This window comes from Paraphaeosphaeria sporulosa (assembly GCF_001642045.1).
Source record: "Paraphaeosphaeria sporulosa strain AP3s5-JAC2a unplaced genomic scaffold CC84scaffold_10, whole genome shotgun sequence".
NCBI classification, from domain to species: Eukaryota; Fungi; Ascomycota; class Dothideomycetes; order Pleosporales; family Didymosphaeriaceae; genus Paraphaeosphaeria; species Paraphaeosphaeria sporulosa.
This window is the reverse complement of record NW_017253369.1, coordinates 343,548-367,130: the sequence shown is the minus strand read 5'-3', so window position 1 is coordinate 367,130 and position 23,583 is coordinate 343,548. Positions and strand designations below refer to the sequence as shown.

The following is a 23,583-nucleotide window of genomic DNA, read 5'->3' as shown; positions in this document are numbered from 1 at the left end:
GAAGAAGAAGAAGAAGAAGAAGAAGAAGAAGAAGAAGAAGAAGAAGAAGAAGAAGAAGAAGAAGAAGAAGAAGAAGAAGAAGAAGAAGAAGAAGATTGTGGGTGGATGGCTTTTCTGCGTTGTTGTGGCGATGTGCCGTTGCACACCCATCAAATGGCATGCCTTAGTGTGTGCCTACTGTACATATATATACCCGCCGACGCACGACGCCTGGCACTGCTACAAGGCTACTTTGATCACTTCTTCTTCTTCTTGTATGTATAGTTTTTGCGGAAATACCCAGTATCATATCCTCCTTGAAACTATATGGCCAGGGCGAGTATATAAAGGTCGATTGGCGTGTGGTGTGCGATACTGTGCTGTGAGATATAATGCGTGTCCCATGAAGCACATATTGGTGAGAGTGGGGGGAAGGGGTTTAGGGGCTGGGTGGGACAGAACGGTTGCAGTAGGGCAAGAGTCTCAGAAAGTTGTGCGTCGCCGATTGCGTGGGTGCGACGTGTGAGGAGGACCAGATGGACTGTTGGGGCGTATTGGGAGTACGCATGTGCGTCAATCGCTGTGGGGGTCGATGTAAGGGTTGAAGTTTTGTCGCCCGTGGGAAGAGCGTTCGTGTGAGGCGAGAGGGAAGAGGTGAGGTGGAGGCTATGAGTAGATGGACAGAGGATAGCAGAGTCAGCAAGTGATCGTGCTTGGAGTTGTTGAGTGGCACGGTTGCTTGGGAGGCGGTGTGCGTGATTCAAGTTGGTGAGCTCGGCTGGGATGGTGAATGTAGTTGAAGTTCTAAATCGTAATTCGGATCGACAAGTGTATCAAGAGGTGCGAGATGCCGATAGGGTCGTTAGGTGGGCCAGAGGTGGGGGCATTGAGTATGATGCGGGCTCTTCGGATAGAGAAGGTCGTATGGATACATGTGTGCGGTCTCGTTCACACAATTAGGTGAGATCTGGGGTCGAGAGTGGGAGAGGGGCGTAGGAAATCAAGTGGATGCTGAGAATTGCTGGTAAGCAACTTTGTCGCTGTCAGTGTGATGGCACGTGGACAGGCTACCGCGTAGGATGGGATTGATTCAGTGGGAATCACAGAAGTTCTAATTAGTGTACGTGGACCCTCTTCACCTTCTGCTAGAGTGCCACTGAGAGTATTCACCTCTCGCAAACTCGCGAAAGACTCCGAGACTCGCAGCATGCCGGACATGATGCAGGGAGCGGTGTGAGACGATTGCAAGGAACGACACTCAGAGTCCCGTCTGTTTTGTAGGGGACTAGAAGAGAATCTGCATCTGTAAGGCGAGCACGGTGTTCAAGGAATAGAGCGCAAAATGTTGGGTCACAAGATCGGTATGTGGGGGTCATCTCATATGTGTGCAGGAGAACTCGTTAGGATGCTCGAGTATAACCCTATGTCTGGGTGTCAATCTCTCACAAGAGGGGAGTGTACGAGTCTGAATCGTCAGTAGACAATTTGTGTACAGAGCGAGGATATTTCTGAGATGTCCATTGCCCCTCGACTCATATGCTTCGGCCCGCACGGGAAAATTTCCCGTGCCCATTCATTGGACCCCAAGAGATTACTGTCGGTGCTTTTCGGGCCGTGCGGATGCCAATACATTGCTTGAGACTTGCCCGGGCCTCCATGGTTTAATGAAGCGTCTGCACTCGTATACAGCATGACATTTGCGCACGTATTGGTTTGATGCTGTAACGGCGCAATATGTGCGCTGCGGTGGATTCGTATCGGGACCTGCGATCTCGTCTGTACCTGTGTTTGTCGTGTTGGTCCCTTTGAGATTTCTGATTGTGAAGCTGGCACTTCCCTACATGGAATCAGTGCATCTTCCATCTATGCTCCTGTCAATATTTGTCCATGAGACCTTGCCAGACTGACTCTAGACCGCGAAAGATTTGTATACCACTTGATTCCGTCGCGTTTGAATCTCTTCCACTGGTTGTGGTACAAGATCCTCGATCCCATCACCCTCGCTTTCTCGCTACCTTTGCCAACAGTAAAGTTTACCTCCTGTCGTCTCCAATGTGTCTTATCAAGTCTCAGAAGCTCTTCCGCACGCGCGAGCGCAGTACTCCGATGAGAGAATCAACGTTGCCTCGACGAATCGCCACGGACGGCCGATCATAATTCTAAGATAAACCCGCATGGATGTCGACCGCATAAGGACGTGTACCAGGCCGACGAATGCTGGATACAATCCAATGCGGTATGTTATGGAGGACGGAACTGTTCATAGAGTTTGATTTCCACTCGCGTGGCGTGGCGGCTCGCGTTTCCCAGCTTCCTCGCGTCTTCGGAAAATTCGTGAGTGGGTTTGTTCCTCTGTATGCTTAGTGGCGAAGTATTACCATAGGTAGTTGGGCGATGGGTTTGTATGTGAAGGACTCATGCGCAAAAATGATAGAGAATTCCATGACGATCCATCGAGACATTGATGTAGATGCACACTCCAAACCGTTCCACGAGGTTGTGCGATGGCGCGAATAGCTCATGCTATACTTGGCATATCTCGCGACTCTCTTCGTCGGCCTGGTATCCCTACGAGTATTGGATTGAGCAAGGCAATGGCCTTCGTAGTGGTGTGTGTGTGGGCGGCGACGGTACGTGGCGTTACGGGTGGGGAGTACGATGGCGCTGCGTTGCTTTTGATCGGAAGACCATGACCGTAAATCTACTATGTCTAGACAATGTTAGGCTTTCCGCATCGGCGCGTTAATAGACTTATCGTCACGACACGGAGGCAGACAGCCGTGAGCGATCCTCGTGTCACCCCTGAGTATCGCAGGCAGTGTGTCTTACGAACATGCTAAGAAGTTGATGCCTGCACGTTTCAACCTTCCGATGCACTGGTTCCTCAAACTGTGATGGGCAGCTTTATTTAATCGTCGCGCATCGTAACGGATTAGTTGCAGCTCATTGAAAGGTGTAAATTTCGTGGCTATCGACCGTTGGCCGGTGTGCGGGGAGGTTGAGTACCAACTAAAGGTCCCTGGAGAGGGAGGATGTTTATCATCAGAGTGAGAAAAGATAGAGAAAGAAAGAGCCCTCGATGGGGCCAAGTGCAGCAGCGGTCCCAATCTGGAGGGGGTTGCCTCCAAGAATACTTAGGTAATAGGCGCCTGTGCATCGCAAGGAATTGTCGGCACGCCCAAGTACGTAATGTACAATTGATTATCAGCTAATTCGGATTTATGCTGGGGATCTATTTACATGTACAGCCTTTCGCATTCTACACAGTGCTTTTCATATTCCTTCTGACTGTGGACGCAAACGAACTTGGCATGCACTGGAGTTCCAGCATAATCGTCACAGTGGTCGCCGCTTTGAACACGCAGAACGCGGCATTGGTCTGCTCCAACTCAACTCGCATGAGTAGCCTTCTCCGCCTTTTGTCTACGAGCATCCCACCAGAGCATCAACATGCCGTCAGCGAGATCGTCTTCTTCCCGCGCTTGGCTCGAGAATTTCCAATGCCGTAGCTAACGCTTTGCGGAAACACATGGCCCACAGCGCATCATTTGTGTCCAAGGAGACATATATAGGGTCGTGAATAATGGAACGCATGTATTGCTGTTTGATTCGCAGTCTGATGAAGTGCATATACTCGATGTTTCGGCAATCAGCTCGTTACTATACCAGTCCTGCTGTTCCGCGGAAATTATTTCCAATGGCACGCATCCGTAGAGTCAAAGACCGGCTGAAAGGATGGCCATCTTCTTCCGACCATGAAAGCACTTCTAGCGATATTCTTTCAGCTCTCGACAACTTAAGCCATGCTGTCAGTTGCGGTTCGCTTCAGATGCCACATCAAGGCAATCTTTGGGGGGTGACTCTTGTTTTATCGCGATTGGCTGAGTCGCGAAAGGCCGGGTGGTCTTACGCTTCCCTTGTGATATCAGAGCGGACCCAATGGTGGACGTTCTGCTATGCCAGATGGGATCTCCCTCTGAACAGCCTTGAGAACGATTCTATACCAACAATTCCCTCCTGTCGCCAGTGAAATTCCAGGAGCCACGTGAGTCCAGTGTTCTCTGTACATGAGGGGCTGCATCCCTGTCCCTCAAGCATCTGCAGAGCAATACTTGGCGGTGTTACTCCAAGTGTAGATCGAATGATACCGTACGCGTACTGCAGGTTGTCTAGGATATCGGTAATTTAGTTTAGGCAGACAACAGGGGTTCGACCGTCCACCCTGACGTGTACAGGGCCATTGTCTTCATCCCACGTCAACAGGCAGCCTGTATCTGCAGGCTGCCTATCCGGGCTGAGAGTGACTATCCATCTCGCGTAACCATTTGCAGGAAAACCGCTCGGGTGATCTCCCATTTCCGCATACGAGACAGATTATGTGCGCGCAGCATGCGCGTGCAAGTTGTTCAATTGCTTGAGCCAGGTTGAGCGGGTGGAGTCATACGGGATTGACGGCCGAAAAGGTTAAGGGCAATTCAAGAGTCTCGATGTATTGCTCGAGTTGTGAATTTTCATGAGCATCATGATGACGTCGAGAATTGGTCTCTTTGAAAGTCATCGAGACGTCAAATGATGTAGATCGCTCTCCAGGTCCCAGACGTAGTCGGGTGGTATCCTCATGCGAAGGTAACCTCCGAGGAAGCCTTTTTGGAATTAATGGGCAAGGGGTGCAACACATATACTTAACGCTTAACATCGGAACGGACGATTGGCTGAGGGCGCCAGTTTAGCTGGATGCCGCGCGATACGCCTGCCTTAAAGGAATCCTAATATTGTCCACAAGGCTACCGATATGCATTAGTTCTGATGCTCCTTTGATGTCGTGGGATTTTGCCAAGTTCGGCGACGGTGGCTTATACGACACAGCGTACATCCAACTCACAGTCCCGTCGCTCCAAGAAGCCGACTTCGGTATCGGTTGGGAGTATAGTATACCCCGCCTTCATCCAAGCTTTCAGAGGTTTCAAGAGTGATGCGTATGATCAAGGGCGAGAGTGGGCAACCATTGCATAGTGGGATGAGAAAGAGCGTGAGAGACGTTAAGCCTTGGTTGTACGGTAGTCTCCAGATGACCCTTACACGATTTAGCGCCAATCTCATGAACAGCAATGGCATGACAGGGTGCTGCCACCACAGACGTTCCCGTCGTTCGTAAACGTGATAGAAAGACTATTCCCATATTGCTTGCAACGCGTATGAAGGTGTCGACCTCGTCGGATAGTCGCCAATTGTAGTACGTGGCGAAATTGTGCAGCTTGCAGGAAGCACATCGCCTATCGAAGGCAGCGTACTCATTTACGGAGTTCATGCACCTTTATTCTAGCTTGTTTCTCGCATGAGCTAGTTTGCAACCCAGTCACTGCTGTGGAACGTGCAGTGATTTGACGAAGTTGACCTGTTGAGGTACCACAGCCATGGGAAATGCGTCCGCAAAGCTCATGAACCAGTATTCCTAACACACGGTAGCGGGGAGAGGTCTCTGAGGTGATACCCGAAATTCGTTACGGAGACCTATCAAGTATCCCCCCAGCGACTCCATCACTCACTGGCCTAGACAACATATCAGTCCTACGAAAACGACAGCTCCATCAACCTTTCTTATCTCTCTCTAGCAATGTTTCGAAGGGCCACAGGAATGGAAAATTAAAGGATTCGCCCATACTCCTACAAGTCCAGAACGTAGAAGATACAATATTGCAGCATAACCGACACCCTCGGCGTCTCGCGTTCGCCCCATGTTCCAGATCATCCAACTTTCTACGCAGTTTGAAGATAGTAGCTAGCAAATGGTGAGTTGCCTGCTCTAAATCTATGATATGAGGCTCACCTGGCTGGTGGAGGTTGTTGGTTAGGTTTGGTGTATCCCGTCAGGTTACGGAGGGCCATCTCCGCTGCGTCTTCGCGTGCCTGTTCAAGTCGCTCTCCTGAGTACCAGAATCGAGCTGAGTACTGTGCGCCTTGAATTAATACGATGCTACTCCAGGCTGTCCGACCTCCTGAGAGAAGAGTCAGTGGGTGTTAGTTTAGATGACAGGAGAAGGCCGATCCACAGGGCTAGCCGTTTCGCGAATGTCGGAGCTGCGAAGCATAGAACGTTGAATACAAAACTTACCTCTACGGTCGCTAACATCCTGCCAGGTCGGGTCGCCCAGCTTTCGAACGCTGCAGTGCTCTAATGGTGATTAGTGGATGTTCATGCAAGTGACTGCCTGCGATACAGAAGTAAGGAAGCTTCCCAACACAGCAACTTGGCTTGGCCATCGAAAACTGCATACCTCTAAGCCGCTGAGCCCAATGTCCTTGGGCGGAAGGCATAGACTGTGGAGCAACTAGTGCGGGCATAATGAGAACCTGAAGTAGTAGATTCGGAAATTTGATAGTGATATATTGTAGCTTGTAGAACCAGTGAAAGAGCGTACGGCTTCTGTGGCTTGGAGCTTTTTTGCGACGGGGATTAATGTACTTATAGCTACACTTGGAGATACTGACACGTCTAAGGGTGCCATCAGAGTCGGTATCTTTCATCCACGGGGTACCATGGGTTCCGAGCAGGCAAGCTGGCGTACAGACGGCCCGAGCTGCAAGGCAAGTGTGCATCGTGTCCGAGACTCCCCAGGTGGTCGGTGAGCCAGCATTCTGCATGGAGCCGTGCATATGTATGTGCTGGCAGCATCATTCTTACATCGCAAGGCTGCACACCATACGCATCTATGAACCGTCCGTATTGCCTAGAAAAGTGGGGATAAGAGTGCACCTGCATCAGACCATGAGGACTGAAGACAGTTCGTTCAAAAAGACCTTCGCTGGCGGTCTTGTGTGATCTTGTGCGATCTTGAACGGGTACTAAGATTACGAGCCTTAGTCATTGTACGGATACCTACTTAGCCTGTGATACGAAGTGAGACATGAGGCAATGTGCCCCGCATGCATAATCCACAAACTCTTGATAGTCTGCGCAAGCATCGTTGTTCATCTTCATAGGTCCCTTGGCAATTATACCAGCGATTGTAATAGAGAGGTGCGGCTGAGCGTGCTGCTCGAATTCTGCATTACCATGATGAGTCATAAGCTCGTATACAAACTGGGACGATTGCCAAACACTCGCAAACGTCCACGCCTTTCGCGATGTTGGTGAGAACCTCCGATCATTGATCTGATCCAGCCAAAGCAACGATAATATCAAGAACAGCGCGCACTTCAACTTCTGTGACCGCGATGCGTGCCCAAACGCTAGACGCTAGACGCCAAGTTCCGATGCACATGCGGTTCCCAACATTGAAACAAACAAAAAAAACAGAGCGCAGAAAGGGAGTATGTACGAAGAAATGTATGCACCCGCTAAGGGCCCCATTCCAATGGAATGAGTCCCGACAATACAATTTGAGGCTCGATCTGAAAGACTACGCTTGCGTGGCGGGTCGGCGTAACGCAGATGGCTGTCTACTTGGCGGGCCGCTGCGGCTGGTACGATTGAACATCTCATCAATTAGCCGCTTTGGGCCAATGTAGTCGAGGTGCAATTTGTTCCGGATAAGTGGGATGTGTAACTGAGTGGACTGTTTTTGGTGGAAACGTCGCTTTATACAGTCGTCAACTAGTGCCATCAAGCCAGTTGCAACCACAACACTGGAGCATGTTAGATGTATAATGTGTATTGCCACTTTTGTACTCACTCAGAGATATCGCTGTTCGACTTCAGTATATGCTCGTCGGTTATGCGCATATAACAAGGCGGAATCCAGCCTCCTCTTGCTGCCTCTTCGCGTGCTTGCTCGTGCGTCAGCCGGACAGGACTGATATGAGCCAAGGGTTCCGATTCATTGTCCGAACGAATCAGGTAGTAGGAAACGCTCTCGTGACTATTCTCCTGCTTGACGACCCGTTTCCACGAATAATTGTAACCCCAGTACTCGAAGGCGTACTTTTTGCCACTATGCGCTCCTCTGCGCTTGACATCGATGTGGGCATAGTTAGAGAACTCTAATTTGAGCGTATTGGTAGGCAGCAGTGCGCGCCCTTTGGCATAGCCTGTCGGCTGTGGTAGTGACTCATGCTCGTCTACCTCCACGTCATGTACGGATTCGTAACCAGAATCGGAACGCTTAAGGCCTCCTGCCGTGGAGGGCCGGGAATCAGGCTTGTGGCGAAAACTCGCGAGGGCAGTGCTAGCGCGTTGCAACACGGGACGCTTTTCTGATGGCGGCTTCTGGTATTTCCTGATGGAGTGGCAGACTTCACGACCGGAATCTCTGCAATAGCGCCGCAAAGAGAATTCACGAGTGCGCAAGTCGTGCATGCGCAGATGAAACAGAGTGTAGTTTTGTTTGTTCCGATTATGTTCCTCCACTTGCGTATCCACACGCAGATTCATGTTCCCATCGATCGTAGAGTCGTCGTGACGGATTGATATGCGCTTTGATGTTGGGAAGAGGTCTGCAAAGTCGCGAGGAGTTGTGGGGATAGCATCGACTGGGAGCGGTGTGTGTGTGTACTCCGGGACATGGTATTCAGGGACATGGTCGAAGTCGTCGGCGAGGTCCTCCTCGGAAGTTGAGGCGTATGTATCGACTGAGGTGCGGCCGTCGATCGTGCCTTCGGTCGCGAAGTAGTCGCGAGAGTGCCCTTCTACACGACCGAGGCACGTCCCAGTACGTGGCACGGCCGGTCGCGCGCTATATTCGGTGGGCGCGGTGTCGTCGGAGCGTCGAGAGCTGATCGTGGTACTTCTACTGGAATGGCTTCGGCTGGTTTCGCAAGTCCGTGCCATGGTAGGAATGACAAGCAGACAACGAACAATCCGAGGTCAAGGTAAAGATGCAATGCAGTACGGTTGGGATTGGAATGGGTGGAGCCAACATGCGGAGGTGCACGAGGTGTATAAGTAGAATGATTCTCCAGAGTCTAGGCCGCCGTCGAGATCTACCTAGGTGCCTTCGCGAAGGACGAGTGGAGTGAGCTGCGCAGCACGCACGCGAGGCGGTCCAAGGATATACCCTTTAGGGAGGCTGGCCGGCACGCAGGGGGTTGTGAAGGATGCTGGTGTCTCGGATGGCGCAGCAACCGCGTGGGATGAGCTTTTGCCGCACTCGAGGACGGCAGCAAGTTGCAACCAGTCTCGCCCTGCACCGACACAAATGTTCGAGAGCGGGTAAGACATGCGCTCCCTCGTCGAACGCACACCGTCAAATGGGAGTTGTTCACGAATCAGCGCTAAACCATGATCGAAAAGCCGATCCCCGATCCTGTCCATGCGACAGCGTCTCCGTAGCGAATCAGTACGATCGCCCGCCCCTCCCTCTGAATCGCACGAATGCAGCCTCCGCCGATGAACTTCGATGACAGGAAGACCTCGTCGACGGCCGTGATGGGGCTCAACCCACAGGGCTGACTGCGTCCGCCCTACGAGAAGAGTTGAACAGAGCAAGGCGGTGGCCGAACGGTGGGCTGAAGCCTTCTGGGATGACCCTCGCTGGACGTTGAAGGACGCGAGCTTCCCGCTGGCGTCCGCGCCTGAGCCGCGCTGATCCACGTGCTGCACGGAAAGTCTCGATTCAGCAGTGCACATGCAGCTTGTGGCTTCTGTCTCTCCATCATCAGCAGACCGCCTGGAGTGCAAGACTCAAGAGGATATGTTTCGACGTCATATGTCACTGTCAGAGCAATGATTCTAAGGCACCGATCTCTACTTCCTAGCACCGCCAGCGCGTTTGTGCGCCTCGCCGCCTGGTTGACACCCGAGCCTACCCTTTAGGTGTCTGCCAGCAAGCCCCCTACATAATTTTGTTTATGTTAATGACGCGGAAAAGTACGAACATCGTCCTATTGGCGCCGTGATCGGTGGAGCGCATTGCAAGCGCAAAGTCTGTTTTCTGGAGGACTCCCAGACTGATGGGCCACCCTAGCGTTCGCCTCACCACTTCCGCACAGCGCACCCGCCGCATCAACACGTTGCTTTGCCATATCAGGTTCGACGAACATTACGGCGCGCACTCAGGGCTCAGCTATACATCGACGGAACCAAAATCGCATCCCCGATCTGAGTTGTTGTTGGACTATCGAAAGTCCGCTTGTAGCGCCTCCTCCGTCTAGCGACTTCCCCACCTTCATCCAGCCACCTAATCCAACCACCCATCGCAAAAAATGCATGTTCGTGGCGAACCAGACAGGTCCACGCAGCGGTCGGAATCTGCAGAAATGCAAACGCTGTTTCGTCTTCTCTAGCGAAGTGCAGAAGTTCATTGCCCAGCAGCGATGCAGGCCTCCGTTTCGTTGAGCCAATGAAATAGCACAACGTGTTTGGGTCATACTTTGCCAACATCGCTACGAGAATGGCCGCGGGGCATTTCATGTCGAGAAAGGAATCCGCCTTATTAATTTCTGACCCAAATACTTTCTCAATGAGCTCATGCGTCACAGTGCGTTGCGGAAAACTGGAGCCTTTGCGAACGTATCTCTCCGTGCGTTACCGAGGGGACACTTCACAGAAGTTAGGTTCTAACGCAACGAAACCCGATCAGACCCATAGCGCATTTTCTACACGAACGGTGCGACTCAGAGGTCCCCTTGCCCGCGGTCCGTCCTTCCTGCGTGGGATTACGATGGTTATGTAGTGTACTATATGACTGTCATGCCTCACTGACCCACAGCACCCGCTTGCTCTTCTCCGCGACCCCACACAGAAGCTGTCTTCATCCGTGCAGGTACCCACGTTAGGCTGACAGCGCCTGCAGTAGGCAACCACAAAGCATCCCTTCACATGGGGGTTGATGAGCGATTGCGTCATCTTCAAGGACCGTAATTCCTCCAACATCCCAAGGGTCAGCTGCAACGATGATACGTGGGACCTCTATAGCTGTGTATCATATCTTCCGCTCTTACTCGATCGAATTTGAAAAGGTCGTGGTGGTATACACCCTATCACGACGCTCTGAGCTGTAGGAAACGTCAATCGCTCTACGCGAGTTAGAGCTGCCTACTACCACGGTACTAGTAATATCTAGTTCGCTCAGAGTATATCTGGCTTTCCAGATGCTGGCGGTAGATCACATAAATGCCTCACTTGGTGGGTACCCCTCATGTTATTCCGCAAGCTATTCTAGATCTCCCATGATTCCCGCAGCAGGGCCATTGGCCCAAACATGTCATGAGGGGAACAGAAGATTGTGAGCTCCGTCAGTACTTTGTTCACTCAGCTTTACTGGCCTTGTCGCCTCGCTACTACATACATGTGCTCCAGCTAAAGATCATTCGTGTTATAACCATATTGTGACGGAGTGCAGCCGAACACTTGCCCGGCACCGCAACAAATGACGCCAGATTAGAACATCTCTCCAAAAGATCAGATCGACAGCATATCATGACCGTATACTCGAAAATCTGGACCTCTCCTTCTTACTTCGCAAGGATACCGTTGTCTGTTTCGCCCATTACGTGCAGCAAAGAACCGCCGATACCGCACCCGCGTGCCGCATCGCATGCTGCAATCCGGTTCTAATTCAGGCAAAGATTCTCGCACAGTGGGGCGCGAACTAGTTCAACATGAGTGGATTTGTGGGGGGATTCGCCGGTCCCAGACTCCCAGTCAAGGTCTCGGTGGCATGGCCTACACCCTGCGCTTGCGTTTCGTCAGGTCGAACCCTGGAGCCTTCTAATGCTTACGCTCTCTCTATATTGCTATTTAACCGCCAGTTCGATTCCTGAGGGAACTCTTAACTTAACGAAGCCCCAGTGTCTGGAGTGCACCCGAGCTTCTGCGCTTGTCTTACAATGTGTTTCACGCATCAACATACCCAAAACGGCATGGGCCTTTTTTGTTTTCCTTAGTCCCTGCAAGAAGGTGGCCAAGCGTGGAGAACTTTCAGTGCGATATTCGCCGTTGTTCGGTTGTACCCGAAGAAGCAATGTTTCAGCAGATGTTGCCACGAGGAAACAACAAGACACAAGTACCGCGGACTTTGCTGCTGAAGACGTGAAATTCTTCACTGTCCAGCTTGCAATCCCGCATACCTTGTGCAAAATGACTTTTCTCGATATGGAGCATCCTCAGATCGGGTGGAACTACATTGAGTACGTAAGGCTGTGGTTTTCACGCTAGCTTCCTTTGGGAAATCTCACGTGTCGCACTTATCCTCGAGCCTCTGCATTTCGGGCATGCTGAGCGATGATGCCATCAACGATCCTTCTGCATTGAGCACATCCTCAACAATGGAGTGTAGATGCATCTTTGCATAGGATGTATACACAAAGTCTCTACTACCATCGCCCATCCACTACCTACCGTCCGCGCTTCAGCATCCTTACCTAAGGTATGTTGGATGTCAGATATTCATGGCCATACACGCTGTAGCAAGGTATAACGTGCGCCTCTCGTACGTACGCTTTTACTGTGCGCACAGCTTCGTACGGCTATCTGGATACTACTCATAGTCCAGTGATTTCTGCCATAAGTGCGCAGAATCCATTTGCACACCCAGTGGAAATGATCTCGATACAATACGTCTTTCATCAAAAAGAATATGTCTGAATGGCACCAGAAGAAGATATCTACAACACTCGCTTGTGGGAAGGTTCGCCAAAACGCCACAATGGTGCAACAAAATTACCAGATGATAAAGTCTGACAATAAAAAAATACTGAATGAGCAGCTTAAGCTACAACCTCCTGCTCTTCCGCAGCCCTCAGGAAGTCGGTCCTCTCCTTTATATCCTGTGCCTCTGCAGCCTTCCATTCGTCAACAATCTGTTGCTTCCGCTTTTCGCTCCTGGGCTCGAAAGCCATCTGAAACGGATCGGGCTTGACGATGAGGAGCGAGTTCGACTTGGTGGTAGGCACCTCAATTTCCTTGCCAGTGACGGGATCAACCTTGCGCTTCAAGTTGAAAGCCCACACGAGAGCGCCGCAGCCGACAAGCGTCTCGTCCCGAGTGATCGATTGACCAAGGCACTGGCGCTGGCCCCAGCCGAAAGAAGTCATACCCATGATTGTGGGGAACTTTGTGAGGTCAGGGTTGTATGTAGGCCAGCCAGGCTCGAGCCAGCGCTCCGGTCGGAAGTTCCACGGATCGGGGTACTTGACGGGGTTGTGGAGGAATGCGTAGTCGAGCGGGAGGATACGGGTTCCCTTGGGAATGAAGTAGCCCTGGTGCCAGTCATCTTGCTCAAGCTCATGAGCAACACCTAAAACAAATCAGCTCAGTAGTCTGTTAGCAAGATGTCGGGTACGCTTACCTGTTGGTACGTTTGGTCTCCATCGCATTGTCTCCTTGATGCAAGCGCGAAGTACAGGAAGATATGGCATGTCCGCAAGAGTAGGGGGCTTGTGTCCACAGACCTTGTCAACCTCTTCTTGGCACTTTTTCTGCCATTCAGGGTGATGGATCATTGCTACAAGGAAGTAATACAGCGGTCCAGCGACAGTGAAGATGCCAACTAAGGCCATCATACCGATCACGGAAGAAGCTTCGTAATCTCCCGAGATGGCAGTCTTCTCGGAAGTCTCCAGGTATGTGCGCGTGTAGCACAGTCTTTGCTTGCCCTTCTCGAGCTTCCTGCGTGTGTTCACCAACTGTTCCATCCACCAGGCTTGCTGCTCGTCGTGGCGTTTTCGTTCAGCGATCTTCCAGGGGTTGATCGGCTGAGGCAACCAGTCCCAGAGAGGCGTCAGGACGTTGGTGATTGGGCCGGCCGGAGACATCTGTGTTAACAAACCCCAAGCGCTGGGTGTGAGTGCCTCGCTGAGGTTAGGGTCATCCCAGGTGAGCTGGCACATGACCTTTGAAGCCATATCTTCCAATGAGAATCCAAAGTTGTCGGGATTGTTCAAGAGCGAGTACATCCAGCGCTTAGCCTCGAGTTCCATGATGCCGTAGTAGCGGTTGTTGGTCGAATCCATCAGGTATGCGTGAGTGAACTTTCTCTGGCGCGCCCAGTACTCTAACAAATTGTCAATGATAGAATAAATGATGAGAACGACAACTTACTGTTACGGCCCATGAGAGGCAGATATTCCATGGATCCATGAGTACTCTTAGCGTCAAACAAAGACTTAATCTGGGGCCTGTCCGAATAGATTTTGGCCTTTTTAGTCAGGATCTCCTCGCAAATCTCTTCGTCTGAGATAACGATGAAGTTTGCCCCCAGCATTTTTGTGCGATAGATCGGTCCGTACTTCTGACCCCACTCGTAGAACTTTAGCCACATGTAGTCGATGGGGAGATCATGAACGCGTCCAACCCATGGGATGAGAGTGGGTCCAGGAAGGCCCTGCGGATTGTACTTTGCGTCACGTTTCGCAAGAGCTTGACCGAATCGCCAGAGTATCCAACCGAAGGCTGCGATGCCCACGGCATACAGCGTCAAAGGATGCATGTTTGCTTGCCAACGAGGTGAGGTGAGGTCAATTTATGGGGATATGCGCACAGCGCGTTCTGCCAAGGGAGGGTCGTATTGATGTCAATACGTCGAACGATGACTGCTTGCTGAAAAAGTGACCGTAGGTATATCGTAAAGGGAAGAACCACGCAAGTAGGTTCTTGTACCACGTATATGATACTAACAATGCAGTGGCAGCCTGCGTTTGTTGCAGCTCTGCATGGTCGGCTCTCCAACTGAGTCTTATATCAATCCGGGGCCAAGCACCGGACTAGCATCGATCTCACAGGTAAAGAGCAGGTCGGAGGCTGGACCTCCGCACGACAAAGCTGTACGAGACAACCGACGGCAGATTGAAAGGCAAGGTGAGCAACTACACCCAATGAAAGTGCGAGGAAGTAGCCACGGACCACGAAATGGTACAAGACGCCATCAGCACCATCCAGTCGGGTTGGCTGAAGTCGATCTAGCACATGCGTGTTCCACTAAATACTCACGTCAAGATCGGTACTAAACGGCACCGACCATGACATATTCTCAGCGCTGCGACCCAGAGTAACGACCGAGCAGCAACATCTTATCACACATTTGAAGTGCTCGCTCCAGTACACGCAAGACTTTGACGAATTTGCTGAAATTATGGTCTTCGCCAGTGTGCATAGGGCGTGGAGGCAATGCGTAACAGGCGCCAGGGTAGCCGTCTCATGATGGTCGATCTACTGAAACGAGCAAAAGGTCTAGAGGAGCAGCGATAACAGGCGCTGAGACATCCAAGGTTGAAGTGTAAGATCAAGCTTTGGCTTCGCTGGAGTCCGAGCGACATTGGGCGGGGTGGCTGACAGCCGTCAATACGAGCGGTTGGTCTGCTGTAAGGGTTACAAGGCCAATCAACAGGTTGCATTGATCCTCATGAGTTACTGTCAGTGCGGCGGTAAGACCGGGCGGTAAGACCGGGCGGACACTCCGGGCCTCTTTTCCTCGGAGTGAAGTTCGCTCCAACTTGTTGCCAGGACAAAAATCTTCATGTCCGTAGCTGTGGATACTATGACCGTCTTAACAATCAGCGAAGTGCCAGTATAGAATCTCACTAATTTGAGTGTATTCTCGTGTCGCTCTATGAACTCGGCTCGAGGCTGTCTCGAGCCATAGGACACAAGGTGAGGTTTCCATTTTGTGGTCGCAGTTGTGACACCACTTAAACTAAATTCAGCAATCCTCGACGATTCCGGCTACGATCTGGGCGAAATATTACGAGATCTGACTTTAGTGTACCCGTCCCGTGCTTGCTTAGCTTCGGACATGGTGGGGAACCATGGGCTACACTTCGGGCCAGGTTTGACCTCGTCGACAGCCATACATGCGCTCGCTTCCGCTTAGCGCTGCGCTAGTTTACACGTCGCCGTCATGTCCCATTTCACCTAGCATCACTACCCTGAAAGGAGATATAGCAGCTTGGACACAGCCACGGCAATTGGCGGTAAGTGCAGTAATTTTCGTACGAAGCATGCACTTCTCGATCTCGAAGGCTGGCAATGACCGGCATTCGGAAGCCCGCCGGCAGAAATTACGCCACCCTGCGGGCACTGGCGGAGCATCCTCGACAAAGGCTCACGATTATGATCGTATAAATAAACGTTAGTCGATTGAATGGCTGGGCCATTGATATAAAGACACTTTGCGGCACCTGGGAGGAGTGATCACAAACAGATTACACCTTCGCTTTCTCACCCAACACTCGAAACCTTGAACATGCCTCACGCGCTTACCTCTCGCGACTCAACAATGGAGTCGAAACCCCTTGGTACTTACGAACCAAGCGGGATTGAGGTTCTCATCATCGGCACCGGGTTGGCTGGACTCACCGCCGCACTCGAATGTATCCGAAAGGGACACTCTGTTCGCGTCCTAGAGAGGAGCGAGAGCATCAACACAAATGGTTAGTCCCATTGCTGCAAACAGTCGGCTTGGCTCAACGTATTTACATCCGCTTCAGGTGACATGTATTTCATGGGCCTTAGTGCGACACGCTTCCTCAAACACTGGCCGGACCTGATGGAGGAGTACAAGAGTATTTCGCTCCATAATGCTTGGATTGAGACATTCAAGCACAGCGGAGAGGTTATCATCACACCGAAGAAGGTCGCGGACCGCTTGCGCGCTCAGGGCCTTGACCCTGGCACCCCACCGGGCGAATTTCAGATGCGCCCACTCGTTTACAAGATGTTTGTGAGCGCAGTGGAGAAGCATGGTGTGAGTGTAGAGTTCAACCGTAAGGTTGTAGACTACTTTGAGAATGAAAATACGGGCAAAGCTGGGTGTGTTACCGCCGACGGGACCACCTATGAAGCTGATGTTGTTATCGCGGCCGATGGTGTAGGTTCAAAGAGCCAGAAGTTGGTGGGCGGACAAGTCCGCGCAAAACCCTCGGGAAGGGCTATGTGGCGTGCAGCATTCCCAATCGAGCACCTGGACAAAAACCCAGAGGTGAAGGAAGCCTTCAAGATGATGCCTAACAATGAGCCAATCGTACGGACGTGGCTAGGTCCCTCCACCTACGCGTTGACGCTAACGCGTGAGGATGTGATGGTCTGGATCATGAACCACGATGTAAGCATACTGAAAACGTGCTGCTTTCATAAGAATTTGCTAAGAACTATAGGTTACGGGATCGGAAAAGGAAAGCTGGAGCAACACCATCGATGCCGAGGAAGTGCTCAAAGGTATGGACGAGATGCCCGGTATGGAGGTGAACAAGTGGGCACCTATCTTCAAGGACCTGGTGAAGGTCACCCCTCCCAACACCATTGTCAACTTCGAGCTACTGTGGAGAAACCCGCAGCCCACCTGGACCTCGCCCGGCGCCCGCGTCATCCAAATTGGCGACGCCGCACATTCATATCTCCCAGCTTCCGGCAACGGAGCTACCCAGGCCATCGAAGATGCTGTGTCGATAGCATCGTGCTTGCAGATTGGCGGTCGGGATAACATCCCCCAGTCTGTCCGCGCACACATCCGCTTCAGATTCATCCGAAATTCCTGCGCCCAGAAACTCGGCTTCTCGAACGCCGAGCTCCTTCAAGATACGGACTGGGACAAGGTCAAGCTCGACCCGCGCCGTGCTGCACCCAAGCTCCCCAAATGGGTCTGGTCCCATGACCCGGAGGCATACGTCTATGAGAACTACGAAAAGGCTGTTGCCAGCATGAAGAAGGGCATCAGCATGGAGGATGAGACCAGCTTCGAGCCCAACTACCCCAAGGGTTACAAGTATGAACCATGGACTATCGAGAAGGTTATGGAAGATATGAGGGCAGGAAAGCCGATCGAATTGGGTCCTGGTGACTGGGAGTAGTGGTTCCTGCGACACACGTGTTGATTTTATTGTCGCTATTCCGCGGGCATATCTGGTAACCGGTGTTGTTTCATTTCTCATGTGCATAATGGCGTTCATGCACCCAGCTGTAGTATCATCCCAGCATGGCCTAGCTTCCTGTATCTTTACAGATAAATAATGAACTTTACTTCACTTTGCAAGGCTCTCGCTGTGCCCATATGCACTATGGTTGCGGCACGAGCCACTGGCTGCGAATGGGATCTAGTTCGTTGAATACTCCGATAGTCTGGACCAAAGCCCTCGGGACTATGGGTATGAAATGTCGAGTGTCAGAATATAGTCTAGCGCGGCCGCCGATGCGGGCTGTGGAGAACGGTCCCGCTGACAGAGGCTGAGATCTCATGCCGCCTGTCAGCACGATGGAAAGCACCGCTCACTGCCAACTTTCCTCTTCTCCAACATTGGAGCTTCTCAGATATTTCACGTTGGTTCGATAAACAATCTGCGTTGCTGTGAGCTCGGAATGCGTTATCGTGGACAGATGCGGTGTCACATTGGAAACGAAGTGTAATCGTCACCTTTTCGCGACCCTAGCCTCCGACATGCCGATAGCGTCTCGCGCTATTCAGAGGTACACTAGCCGAGCAGCGGGCGGTCTACGAGTGGCAGATCCAAGAATTTCTTTTTACGGCTCTCCACCGGATATGCAGGTCATCAATGAAGATGGCGTAAACATGTCTAGGATGCCGTGGAAGTGGCGCAGTACGGATTTGCGAGGTTGAGACCTGCCTCCACAGCTGAAGATACTAGTGGGTCTCGGCGAGATGGCAGGGCAGAAGTCGGAGGTCGGGGACGGTTCAAAGAATGCTTATCCGATCTGTATGTCGGTTGCGAGACTGGCGGAATTTGGAGGAGTACCGTTCATTCGGGCGGGCGTGGTCGATGGTGAGGCCAGTGACTTCCCGGTTCCCTCGTGCTTGTAGTCAGCAATACAGTTGTCTACGAACACGCCCTGGACCCTGCGTAAACGTATGTTCTTGCTTGAATATCAAAACCTCAGAGAGTGCGTCTTTACTCTTTCTTCACCAACAATACACAACATCTGAACCACGAAATCACCACAATGTTCAATCTCCACATCTCAAATTCCGAGCTGCGACTTGCAACTGCGGCTCTCGCTGCACTCTCAGTGATCGTCCCAACAGTCTACTTCATACGCAGTGAGAAGTCCCAAGAAGTCACACCTCACCTGCAAACCTTTCGCAAGCTGCTCAAAGCATACGCGACCCTACGACCCGCAGCGCTCGGCGCAAACGCATCGAAAGAGTTCTCCCATACAGTCCTGCCGCTATCTCTCAACCTCCCCCCTCGAAGTCTCGAGAACTTCCAGCAGCATGCCGCCATGATTTTCTCGTTGTTTGAAGACTTCAAGATGGAGCCGCATGGCCAGGTGCACTTCTCAAAGGAGACGAATACAGTCATTGCGCATTGCAAGATGGGAGGCAAAGTCAATGCGGCGAGCGAGATGGGCAAAAAGCTGATCGATGGAGGCATCACGGATTGGTGGACAGAGTGCGTTTTGTTTGTGAAGATGACTCCGGACGGGACGAAGGTCGTCGAGTTAAAGGAGTTCGTGAATAGTTCGAAGGCGGAGGAGCTACAACAGAGACTGAGCGGCGTTTTGAGCAAATAGATGGTTCTACAGCATTTCGCATCTCACATCAAGTCGCTCTCGACCGCGAAAGTCTGCGATTACGTAGATGATCATTACGGCCGCCTGGCACGCGAGGCAGGGTCCAGCGTTGTACATATGCAGTTTGGTATCAGGGCCATGTGCGCGATAGCTCCCTCATCCCAGTGTCGATCTCGTACTACTAGAGCGAAAGAGGAATTGTATCACTAGTGCCTTCACGACCGTCCGGCAAATCCTGACTTGCACTAGACCTCGAACATCTAATGAAAATGATTGTTGACATGATATCTCATCAAATGCCCTCGTAAAGTGATACTCGTAGTCAAGGTACAATTGATTGACAATACACATTGGGTAAGCTCCTAGTGCCATCGGACGTCGGGCTAAGGGTGAGGGGAGAGTGGAGAGCTCCGATGCCGTACAAGTCGCGTTCTCGGGAACGCCGGTGCAGTCAACGCAGTAAGCGTGAGTCGCACGGTTGAGGTCGACATTCGCAATTGGCTAATCCGGCTGATAGTGGACCGGCTTTGTCGTGACGACAGTGGTATCTTGCTTCAAGCGGCTCGTCTCTCATGGCGCCGCTTGCCGGTGTACTGCGCGCGTACCTGTATGGCGGAAAACGGGGGCCCGGTTGGGCTGCTAGCAGTGAATTACCTCTTGAGGTATTTCACTTGCATATTCACTCGTCTCTTGGCTGAGGCTCCATCTTACCGCCTTTCTCGAACGTTACTTTTTCGCAATACAACAATCGTACCTCTCAAAATACAATCATGGCTTCCGCGAAACCTATTCTCATCACTGGCGCAACAGGCAAGCAGGGCGGCGCAGTCCTTGAGCAACTCGCCACTCATGCTTCCTCCTCTCAATTCGTCCTGCTTGCAGTCACCCGAAACACGACTTCCACCAGCGCCCAGAAGATCGCCAACCGCTTTCCCAACGTCCTCCTCGTTCAAGGCGATATGAATGATGTACCGGATCTATTCAAGTCTGCACAAAACACACTCAAAAGCGCTGGAAAACCCAGCAAGATCTGGGGGGTATACTCCGTGCAGATCTCTTTGGGACCCGGCGTCACCTTTGAGGGCGAGATCGAGCAAGGAAAAGCAATGATCGACGAATCTGTAGCTCACGGCGTTAAGCACTTCGTCTACTCCTCCGTCGATCGTGGAGGCAACGCAAAGAGCTTTGAGAACGAGACACCAATCCCGCATTTCAAATCAAAGTACCAGATCGAGCACCACTTGCTCGAGAAGGCCGGATCAAAGGGCGAAAATATGGGCTGGACAATCTTGCGCCCGGTCGCGTTCATGGACAACCTCGAGCCAGGCTTCAAGACCAAGGTGTTCCTCGCAGCTCTCCGGGACACTTTGCAAGGAAAGCCACTGCAGTGGATCTCAACCGAAGATATCGGCATCTTCGCCGCAAAGGCATTCCGCGATCCCGAGAGCTGGAACACCCGAGCTGAATCTCTGGCTGGTGACGAGTTGACACTGGAGGAAATGGCGGGCTGCTTCGAACGCGTCACTGGATCGGCGAACATCGCGACATACAGCTTTTTCGGCAGTGGCTTGATGTGGGCCGTGAAGGAGTTGAATGTCATGATCACATGGTTCGCAACTGATGGGTACGGAGCGGACATTGGCAAGTTGAAGAAGGAGGAGCCGCAGCTCTGTGGGTTCGAGAGGTGGCTGCGGGAGAGGAGCGGATGGAAGACGCAGTAGGTCTTGCTTCCAAATGTCAGTTTGCATGACGATCGGCCATGACGGCGTTCAGGAGTGCTCATTCTTTGCGGAAGGTGGGACCGCTCAGTAGACAATAAATGCAGGAAGTGGAAGGCGATCATCGGAACTTGGCTTTGCAGCTAATCCTATCGTGAATGTTAAGATGATAGGGACTTTCAAATATTAAAATTCTGGCGCTCGTGGTACACCGTCCCTACGATGTCATGGCACAGCGGCATCGCTTTGGAGCGACAGGTGGAGGCAACGTCGTTTCATCGCAAGCACCATTGCGGGGGTTAAAAAAAATCATGCGAAAAATGAGACCTCCATTTAAGTTAAGTATGAACTATATAGATGCTTATTAATTCTAGTAAGGCCCGAAGATGCATTCCTCAGCCCCCCGTTCAATAACAAGAAAACGCATCCCGCATTTACTGAGCAAGCTGGACCAGTGCCAAAGTGCCAGCAATAAGAGGTGTAATAATCCTGAGCCTGTTCCAGCTACCCCACTTCCGGGCAATACCCTCAGCCTCGCCCAAGTCCTTCTCACTAGTCCTGCCAGCAAGAGCCTCCAATTTGTCATTCAATGGTTGCATATTTACCGCGGAGTGCACAATGGTTGTCAGATGCATAATGGCGGCTACAGCGAACAACCTCCAGTCACCCTTCGCCACGACATGCTCCTTGTACTCCCTCCAGACTGCGTAGCCTGCGTAGGCGTACCCAAGGAAGCCGAGGGTAGAGATCGGACGGAAGAACTGGTTGCCGACCGTCCAGCACAGAGGCCACTGGCGGCCGAGGAGACGTGCGCGCGAGGTGTGGTCTGGTGTGCCTGGCTTAGGGAAGTCGACCAAGAGGGCCGGCACAGTCATGAACGATTGGGTGATCGCATTTCCTGCAAAGTTAGTATTCAGAATGGCCACGAATCGTTGATAGATAAGCCTACCGACGAGGATGAAAGAGAAGCCGACGCAGGTACCTGCAACGGTCTTGACGATGTAGTTGTCCGTCATGGTGGTGGACTGCAAGGTTCGATGTTGCTGTCGAAGAAGCTGTCGAAGAGATGCGATTGAAAGCTTGCTGCAGCAGGCCAAACAAACAATTAATGCAAACGCTCGGGGTTCTCCGAAAAGCTCCTCCGATCGGAGAATGGAAGCTGAACGTCTGAGCTCAGCCCATCCACACCTCCGACGCGCCGCAACCGTGCCGCTCACGCCATGAGCGCCCGACTCTCGGATCCCCAATGCAAAAACCGGGCACTACTTTCGGGTTCCTGAGCACATGCAGGTCTAGTTGAAAGCGGAACATGAGGGGAGATCGTAAGCGGGTAGTGCGGTTGATTACGTCATGACCTCATCAGGGAAGACGCTAGACTAGTCCCGCTACGATCATCATTGACCTGAATCTTCAAGAATGCGCGGAGACACTATCTGCTGACCGGAGGCAATATCCTTTGATACAACGAGGATGGAATGATAAGCTGGAACCTTTCGGAGGTCGGGTTCGAAGAAGGGCGATGATGGTAAGGTCACGTGACGTCCGCTGGAACATTCAGGTGTAGAGCACAACTATGGGTCGGCGAAATTGAAGGTTGAAGTTGAGACTCTTATCAGTATGTTTGGCCACTGAATGCTAAATGCCCACGCCCTGGAATGATCATTCGGCAGTAACGTGTTTTACAAGCGAGCGGCGCGTACAAGCGAGCGGCGCACCCCACCAACTTTGCGCACCTCTGCAGATGTATATCTTAACAACCGTGTAGAACAATGTATAGATATTAATATAGTAGATTAAATAGTATCTAAACTATCTATTTTGCACGTACGGGAGTTATGCCCAGTCTCTCTACACTTCTTGCAGCGCGCAAGAGCCTGGCGGCTGAGGCCTGATCGCTCTCCACCTTGACGCTGTTCACGCTCTATCTGCTGGTCAGCCTCCTTTTGAGCCAGTATATCCTCTCCCTCTCCTTTTGTTAAGGTCCCGCGCTTCTGTATCCGCCTCTTTTTACGCTGCCTACGCTTTGTTGCTGCCTCATTAGCCCTCTCAAGGCTGGTGATCCGATCGCGCATCAGCTCAGCTGAGAGCATCATCACTTCAGCTCCCTTCTTAAGCTGGTCAATTGCCTGGATAATTGAGGCTAGTGATGAGCTCTTATGTCGCCGCACACGATTACGTATTAATGTTGATTGAGCCTCAAGCTCACGTACGTTGCTCGGCGTTTTGGCTTCCCAGAGAGCCTCTGGTAGAGCAGCTGGTGTAGGCGTACGGAGCTGCACATCTAGCTTTAATAGAACAACGTCTGGCTGGTGAGGAACAAGGCCTGCGCCTCGAAAGGCTGAGCAGATATTAGCTGCCGTAAATGATCGCGTGAAGGCTGCCTTAAAGGCTGGCAGAAACTCGAGCTTCGTGATGTGGTTGATGTGGTGGCGGATTAGACTCTCAATCTCACGGCTGTACGCGCGCTTCAGCGGCGAGAAGCAGCCAACG

The 23,583-nt window shown here is 51.8% G+C and overlaps 9 protein-coding genes across 9 annotated transcripts; 5 read left to right on the top strand and 4 right to left on the bottom strand.

Annotated features, from left to right (window-relative positions):
- Positions 1–2,195: 2,195 nt before the first annotated feature.
- On the top strand, positions 2,196–2,897 carry CC84DRAFT_1167638 (uncharacterized protein). The gene is made up of 2 exons (XM_018179221.1): positions 2,196–2,300; positions 2,358–2,897. The coding sequence occupies exon 2, from the start codon at positions 2,484–2,486 to the stop codon at positions 2,670–2,672; it is 189 nt and encodes a 62-aa protein (XP_018031801.1). The 5' UTR covers positions 2,196–2,300; positions 2,358–2,483; the 3' UTR covers positions 2,673–2,897.
- Positions 2,898–5,511: 2,614 nt separating this feature from the next.
- CC84DRAFT_194757 (uncharacterized protein) lies at positions 5,512–7,006 on the bottom strand. The gene is made up of 4 exons (XM_018185551.1): positions 6,255–7,006; positions 6,092–6,151; positions 5,807–5,975; positions 5,512–5,758 (listed from the first exon to the last, which is right to left on the bottom strand). Exons 1-4 carry the CDS (start codon positions 6,631–6,633, stop codon positions 5,737–5,739), a joined length of 630 nt encoding a protein of 209 aa, XP_018031800.1. The 5' UTR covers positions 6,634–7,006; the 3' UTR covers positions 5,512–5,736.
- On the bottom strand, positions 7,007–8,879 carry CC84DRAFT_194756 (uncharacterized protein). The gene is made up of 2 exons (XM_018185550.1): positions 7,653–8,879; positions 7,007–7,605 (listed from the first exon to the last, which is right to left on the bottom strand). Exons 1-2 carry the CDS (start codon positions 8,744–8,746, stop codon positions 7,380–7,382), a joined length of 1,320 nt encoding a protein of 439 aa, XP_018031799.1. The 5' UTR covers positions 8,747–8,879; the 3' UTR covers positions 7,007–7,379.
- A 3,745-nt stretch (positions 8,880–12,624) lies between these two features.
- CC84DRAFT_1228506 (cytochrome P450) lies at positions 12,625–14,456 on the bottom strand (the record flags this gene model as incomplete). The annotated part of the gene is made up of 3 exons (XM_018183643.1): positions 13,958–14,456; positions 13,200–13,910; positions 12,625–13,154 (listed from the first exon to the last, which is right to left on the bottom strand). Exons 1-3 carry the CDS (start codon positions 14,343–14,345, stop codon positions 12,625–12,627), a joined length of 1,629 nt encoding a protein of 542 aa, XP_018031798.1. The 5' UTR covers positions 14,346–14,456.
- Positions 14,457–15,556: 1,100 nt separating this feature from the next.
- On the top strand, positions 15,557–16,105 carry CC84DRAFT_194581 (uncharacterized protein). Its single transcript, XM_018185549.1, has one exon. It carries the CDS (start codon positions 15,706–15,708, stop codon positions 15,985–15,987), a length of 282 nt encoding a protein of 93 aa, XP_018031797.1. The 5' UTR covers positions 15,557–15,705; the 3' UTR covers positions 15,988–16,105.
- On the top strand, positions 15,785–17,840 carry CC84DRAFT_1198662 (FAD/NAD(P)-binding domain-containing protein). Its single transcript, XM_018181580.1, has 3 exons — positions 15,785–16,284; positions 16,342–16,955; positions 17,008–17,840. Exons 1-3 carry the CDS (start codon positions 16,098–16,100, stop codon positions 17,698–17,700), a joined length of 1,494 nt encoding a protein of 497 aa, XP_018031796.1. The 5' UTR covers positions 15,785–16,097; the 3' UTR covers positions 17,701–17,840.
- A 604-nt stretch (positions 17,841–18,444) lies between these two features.
- CC84DRAFT_1167633 (uncharacterized protein) lies at positions 18,445–19,630 on the top strand. Its single transcript, XM_018179220.1, has one exon. The coding sequence runs from the start codon at positions 18,806–18,808 to the stop codon at positions 19,373–19,375; it is 570 nt and encodes a 189-aa protein (XP_018031795.1). The 5' UTR covers positions 18,445–18,805; the 3' UTR covers positions 19,376–19,630.
- A 209-nt stretch (positions 19,631–19,839) lies between these two features.
- CC84DRAFT_194567 (NmrA family protein) lies at positions 19,840–21,397 on the top strand. The gene is made up of 2 exons (XM_018185548.1): position 19,840; positions 19,893–21,397. The coding sequence occupies exon 2, from the start codon at positions 20,146–20,148 to the stop codon at positions 21,094–21,096; it is 951 nt and encodes a 316-aa protein (XP_018031794.1). The 5' UTR covers position 19,840; positions 19,893–20,145; the 3' UTR covers positions 21,097–21,397.
- Positions 21,398–21,527: 130 nt separating this feature from the next.
- Positions 21,528–22,109, bottom strand: CC84DRAFT_1179508 (uncharacterized protein; the record flags this gene model as incomplete). The annotated part of the gene is made up of 2 exons (XM_018180421.1): positions 21,528–21,991; positions 22,043–22,109. 2 exons carry the CDS (start codon positions 22,107–22,109, stop codon positions 21,528–21,530), a joined length of 531 nt encoding a protein of 176 aa, XP_018031793.1.
- Positions 22,110–23,583: the final 1,474 nt, after the last annotated feature.

What these genes read in the sequence shown, in the direction of transcription:
- CC84DRAFT_194756 (XM_018185550.1), bottom strand. Translation starts at nt 8,746, where the DNA reads ATGGCACGGACTTGCGAAACCAGCCGAAGCCATTCCAGTAGAAGTACC. An exon ending in TCGAACAGCGATATCTCTGA is followed by an intron (nt 7,606 to 7,652) that starts GTGAGTACAAAA and finishes AACATGCTCCAG; the next exon opens with TGTTGTGGTTGCAACTGGCT.
- CC84DRAFT_1167633 (XM_018179220.1), top strand. Translation starts at nt 18,806, where the DNA reads ATGTTCAATCTCCACATCTCAAATTCCGAGCTGCGACTTGCAACTGCG.
- CC84DRAFT_1167638 (XM_018179221.1), top strand. Translation starts at nt 2,484, where the DNA reads ATGGCGCGAATAGCTCATGCTATACTTGGCATATCTCGCGACTCTCTT.
- CC84DRAFT_1198662 (XM_018181580.1), top strand. Translation starts at nt 16,098, where the DNA reads ATGCCTCACGCGCTTACCTCTCGCGACTCAACAATGGAGTCGAAACCC. An exon ending in CGAGAGCATCAACACAAATG is followed by an intron (nt 16,285 to 16,341) that starts GTTAGTCCCATT and finishes CATCCGCTTCAG; the next exon opens with GTGACATGTATTTCATGGGC. An exon ending in TCTGGATCATGAACCACGAT is followed by an intron (nt 16,956 to 17,007) that starts GTAAGCATACTG and finishes TAAGAACTATAG; the next exon opens with GTTACGGGATCGGAAAAGGA.
- CC84DRAFT_194567 (XM_018185548.1), top strand. Translation starts at nt 20,146, where the DNA reads ATGGCTTCCGCGAAACCTATTCTCATCACTGGCGCAACAGGCAAGCAG.
- CC84DRAFT_194581 (XM_018185549.1), top strand. Translation starts at nt 15,706, where the DNA reads ATGCGCTCGCTTCCGCTTAGCGCTGCGCTAGTTTACACGTCGCCGTCA.
- CC84DRAFT_194757 (XM_018185551.1), bottom strand. Translation starts at nt 6,633, where the DNA reads ATGCACGGCTCCATGCAGAATGCTGGCTCACCGACCACCTGGGGAGTC. An exon ending in TTGGGCTCAGCGGCTTAGAG is followed by an intron (nt 6,152 to 6,254) that starts GTATGCAGTTTT and finishes AATCACCATTAG; the next exon opens with AGCACTGCAGCGTTCGAAAG. An exon ending in CAACAACCTCCACCAGCCAG is followed by an intron (nt 5,759 to 5,806) that starts GTGAGCCTCATA and finishes ACCATTTGCTAG; the next exon opens with CTACTATCTTCAAACTGCGT.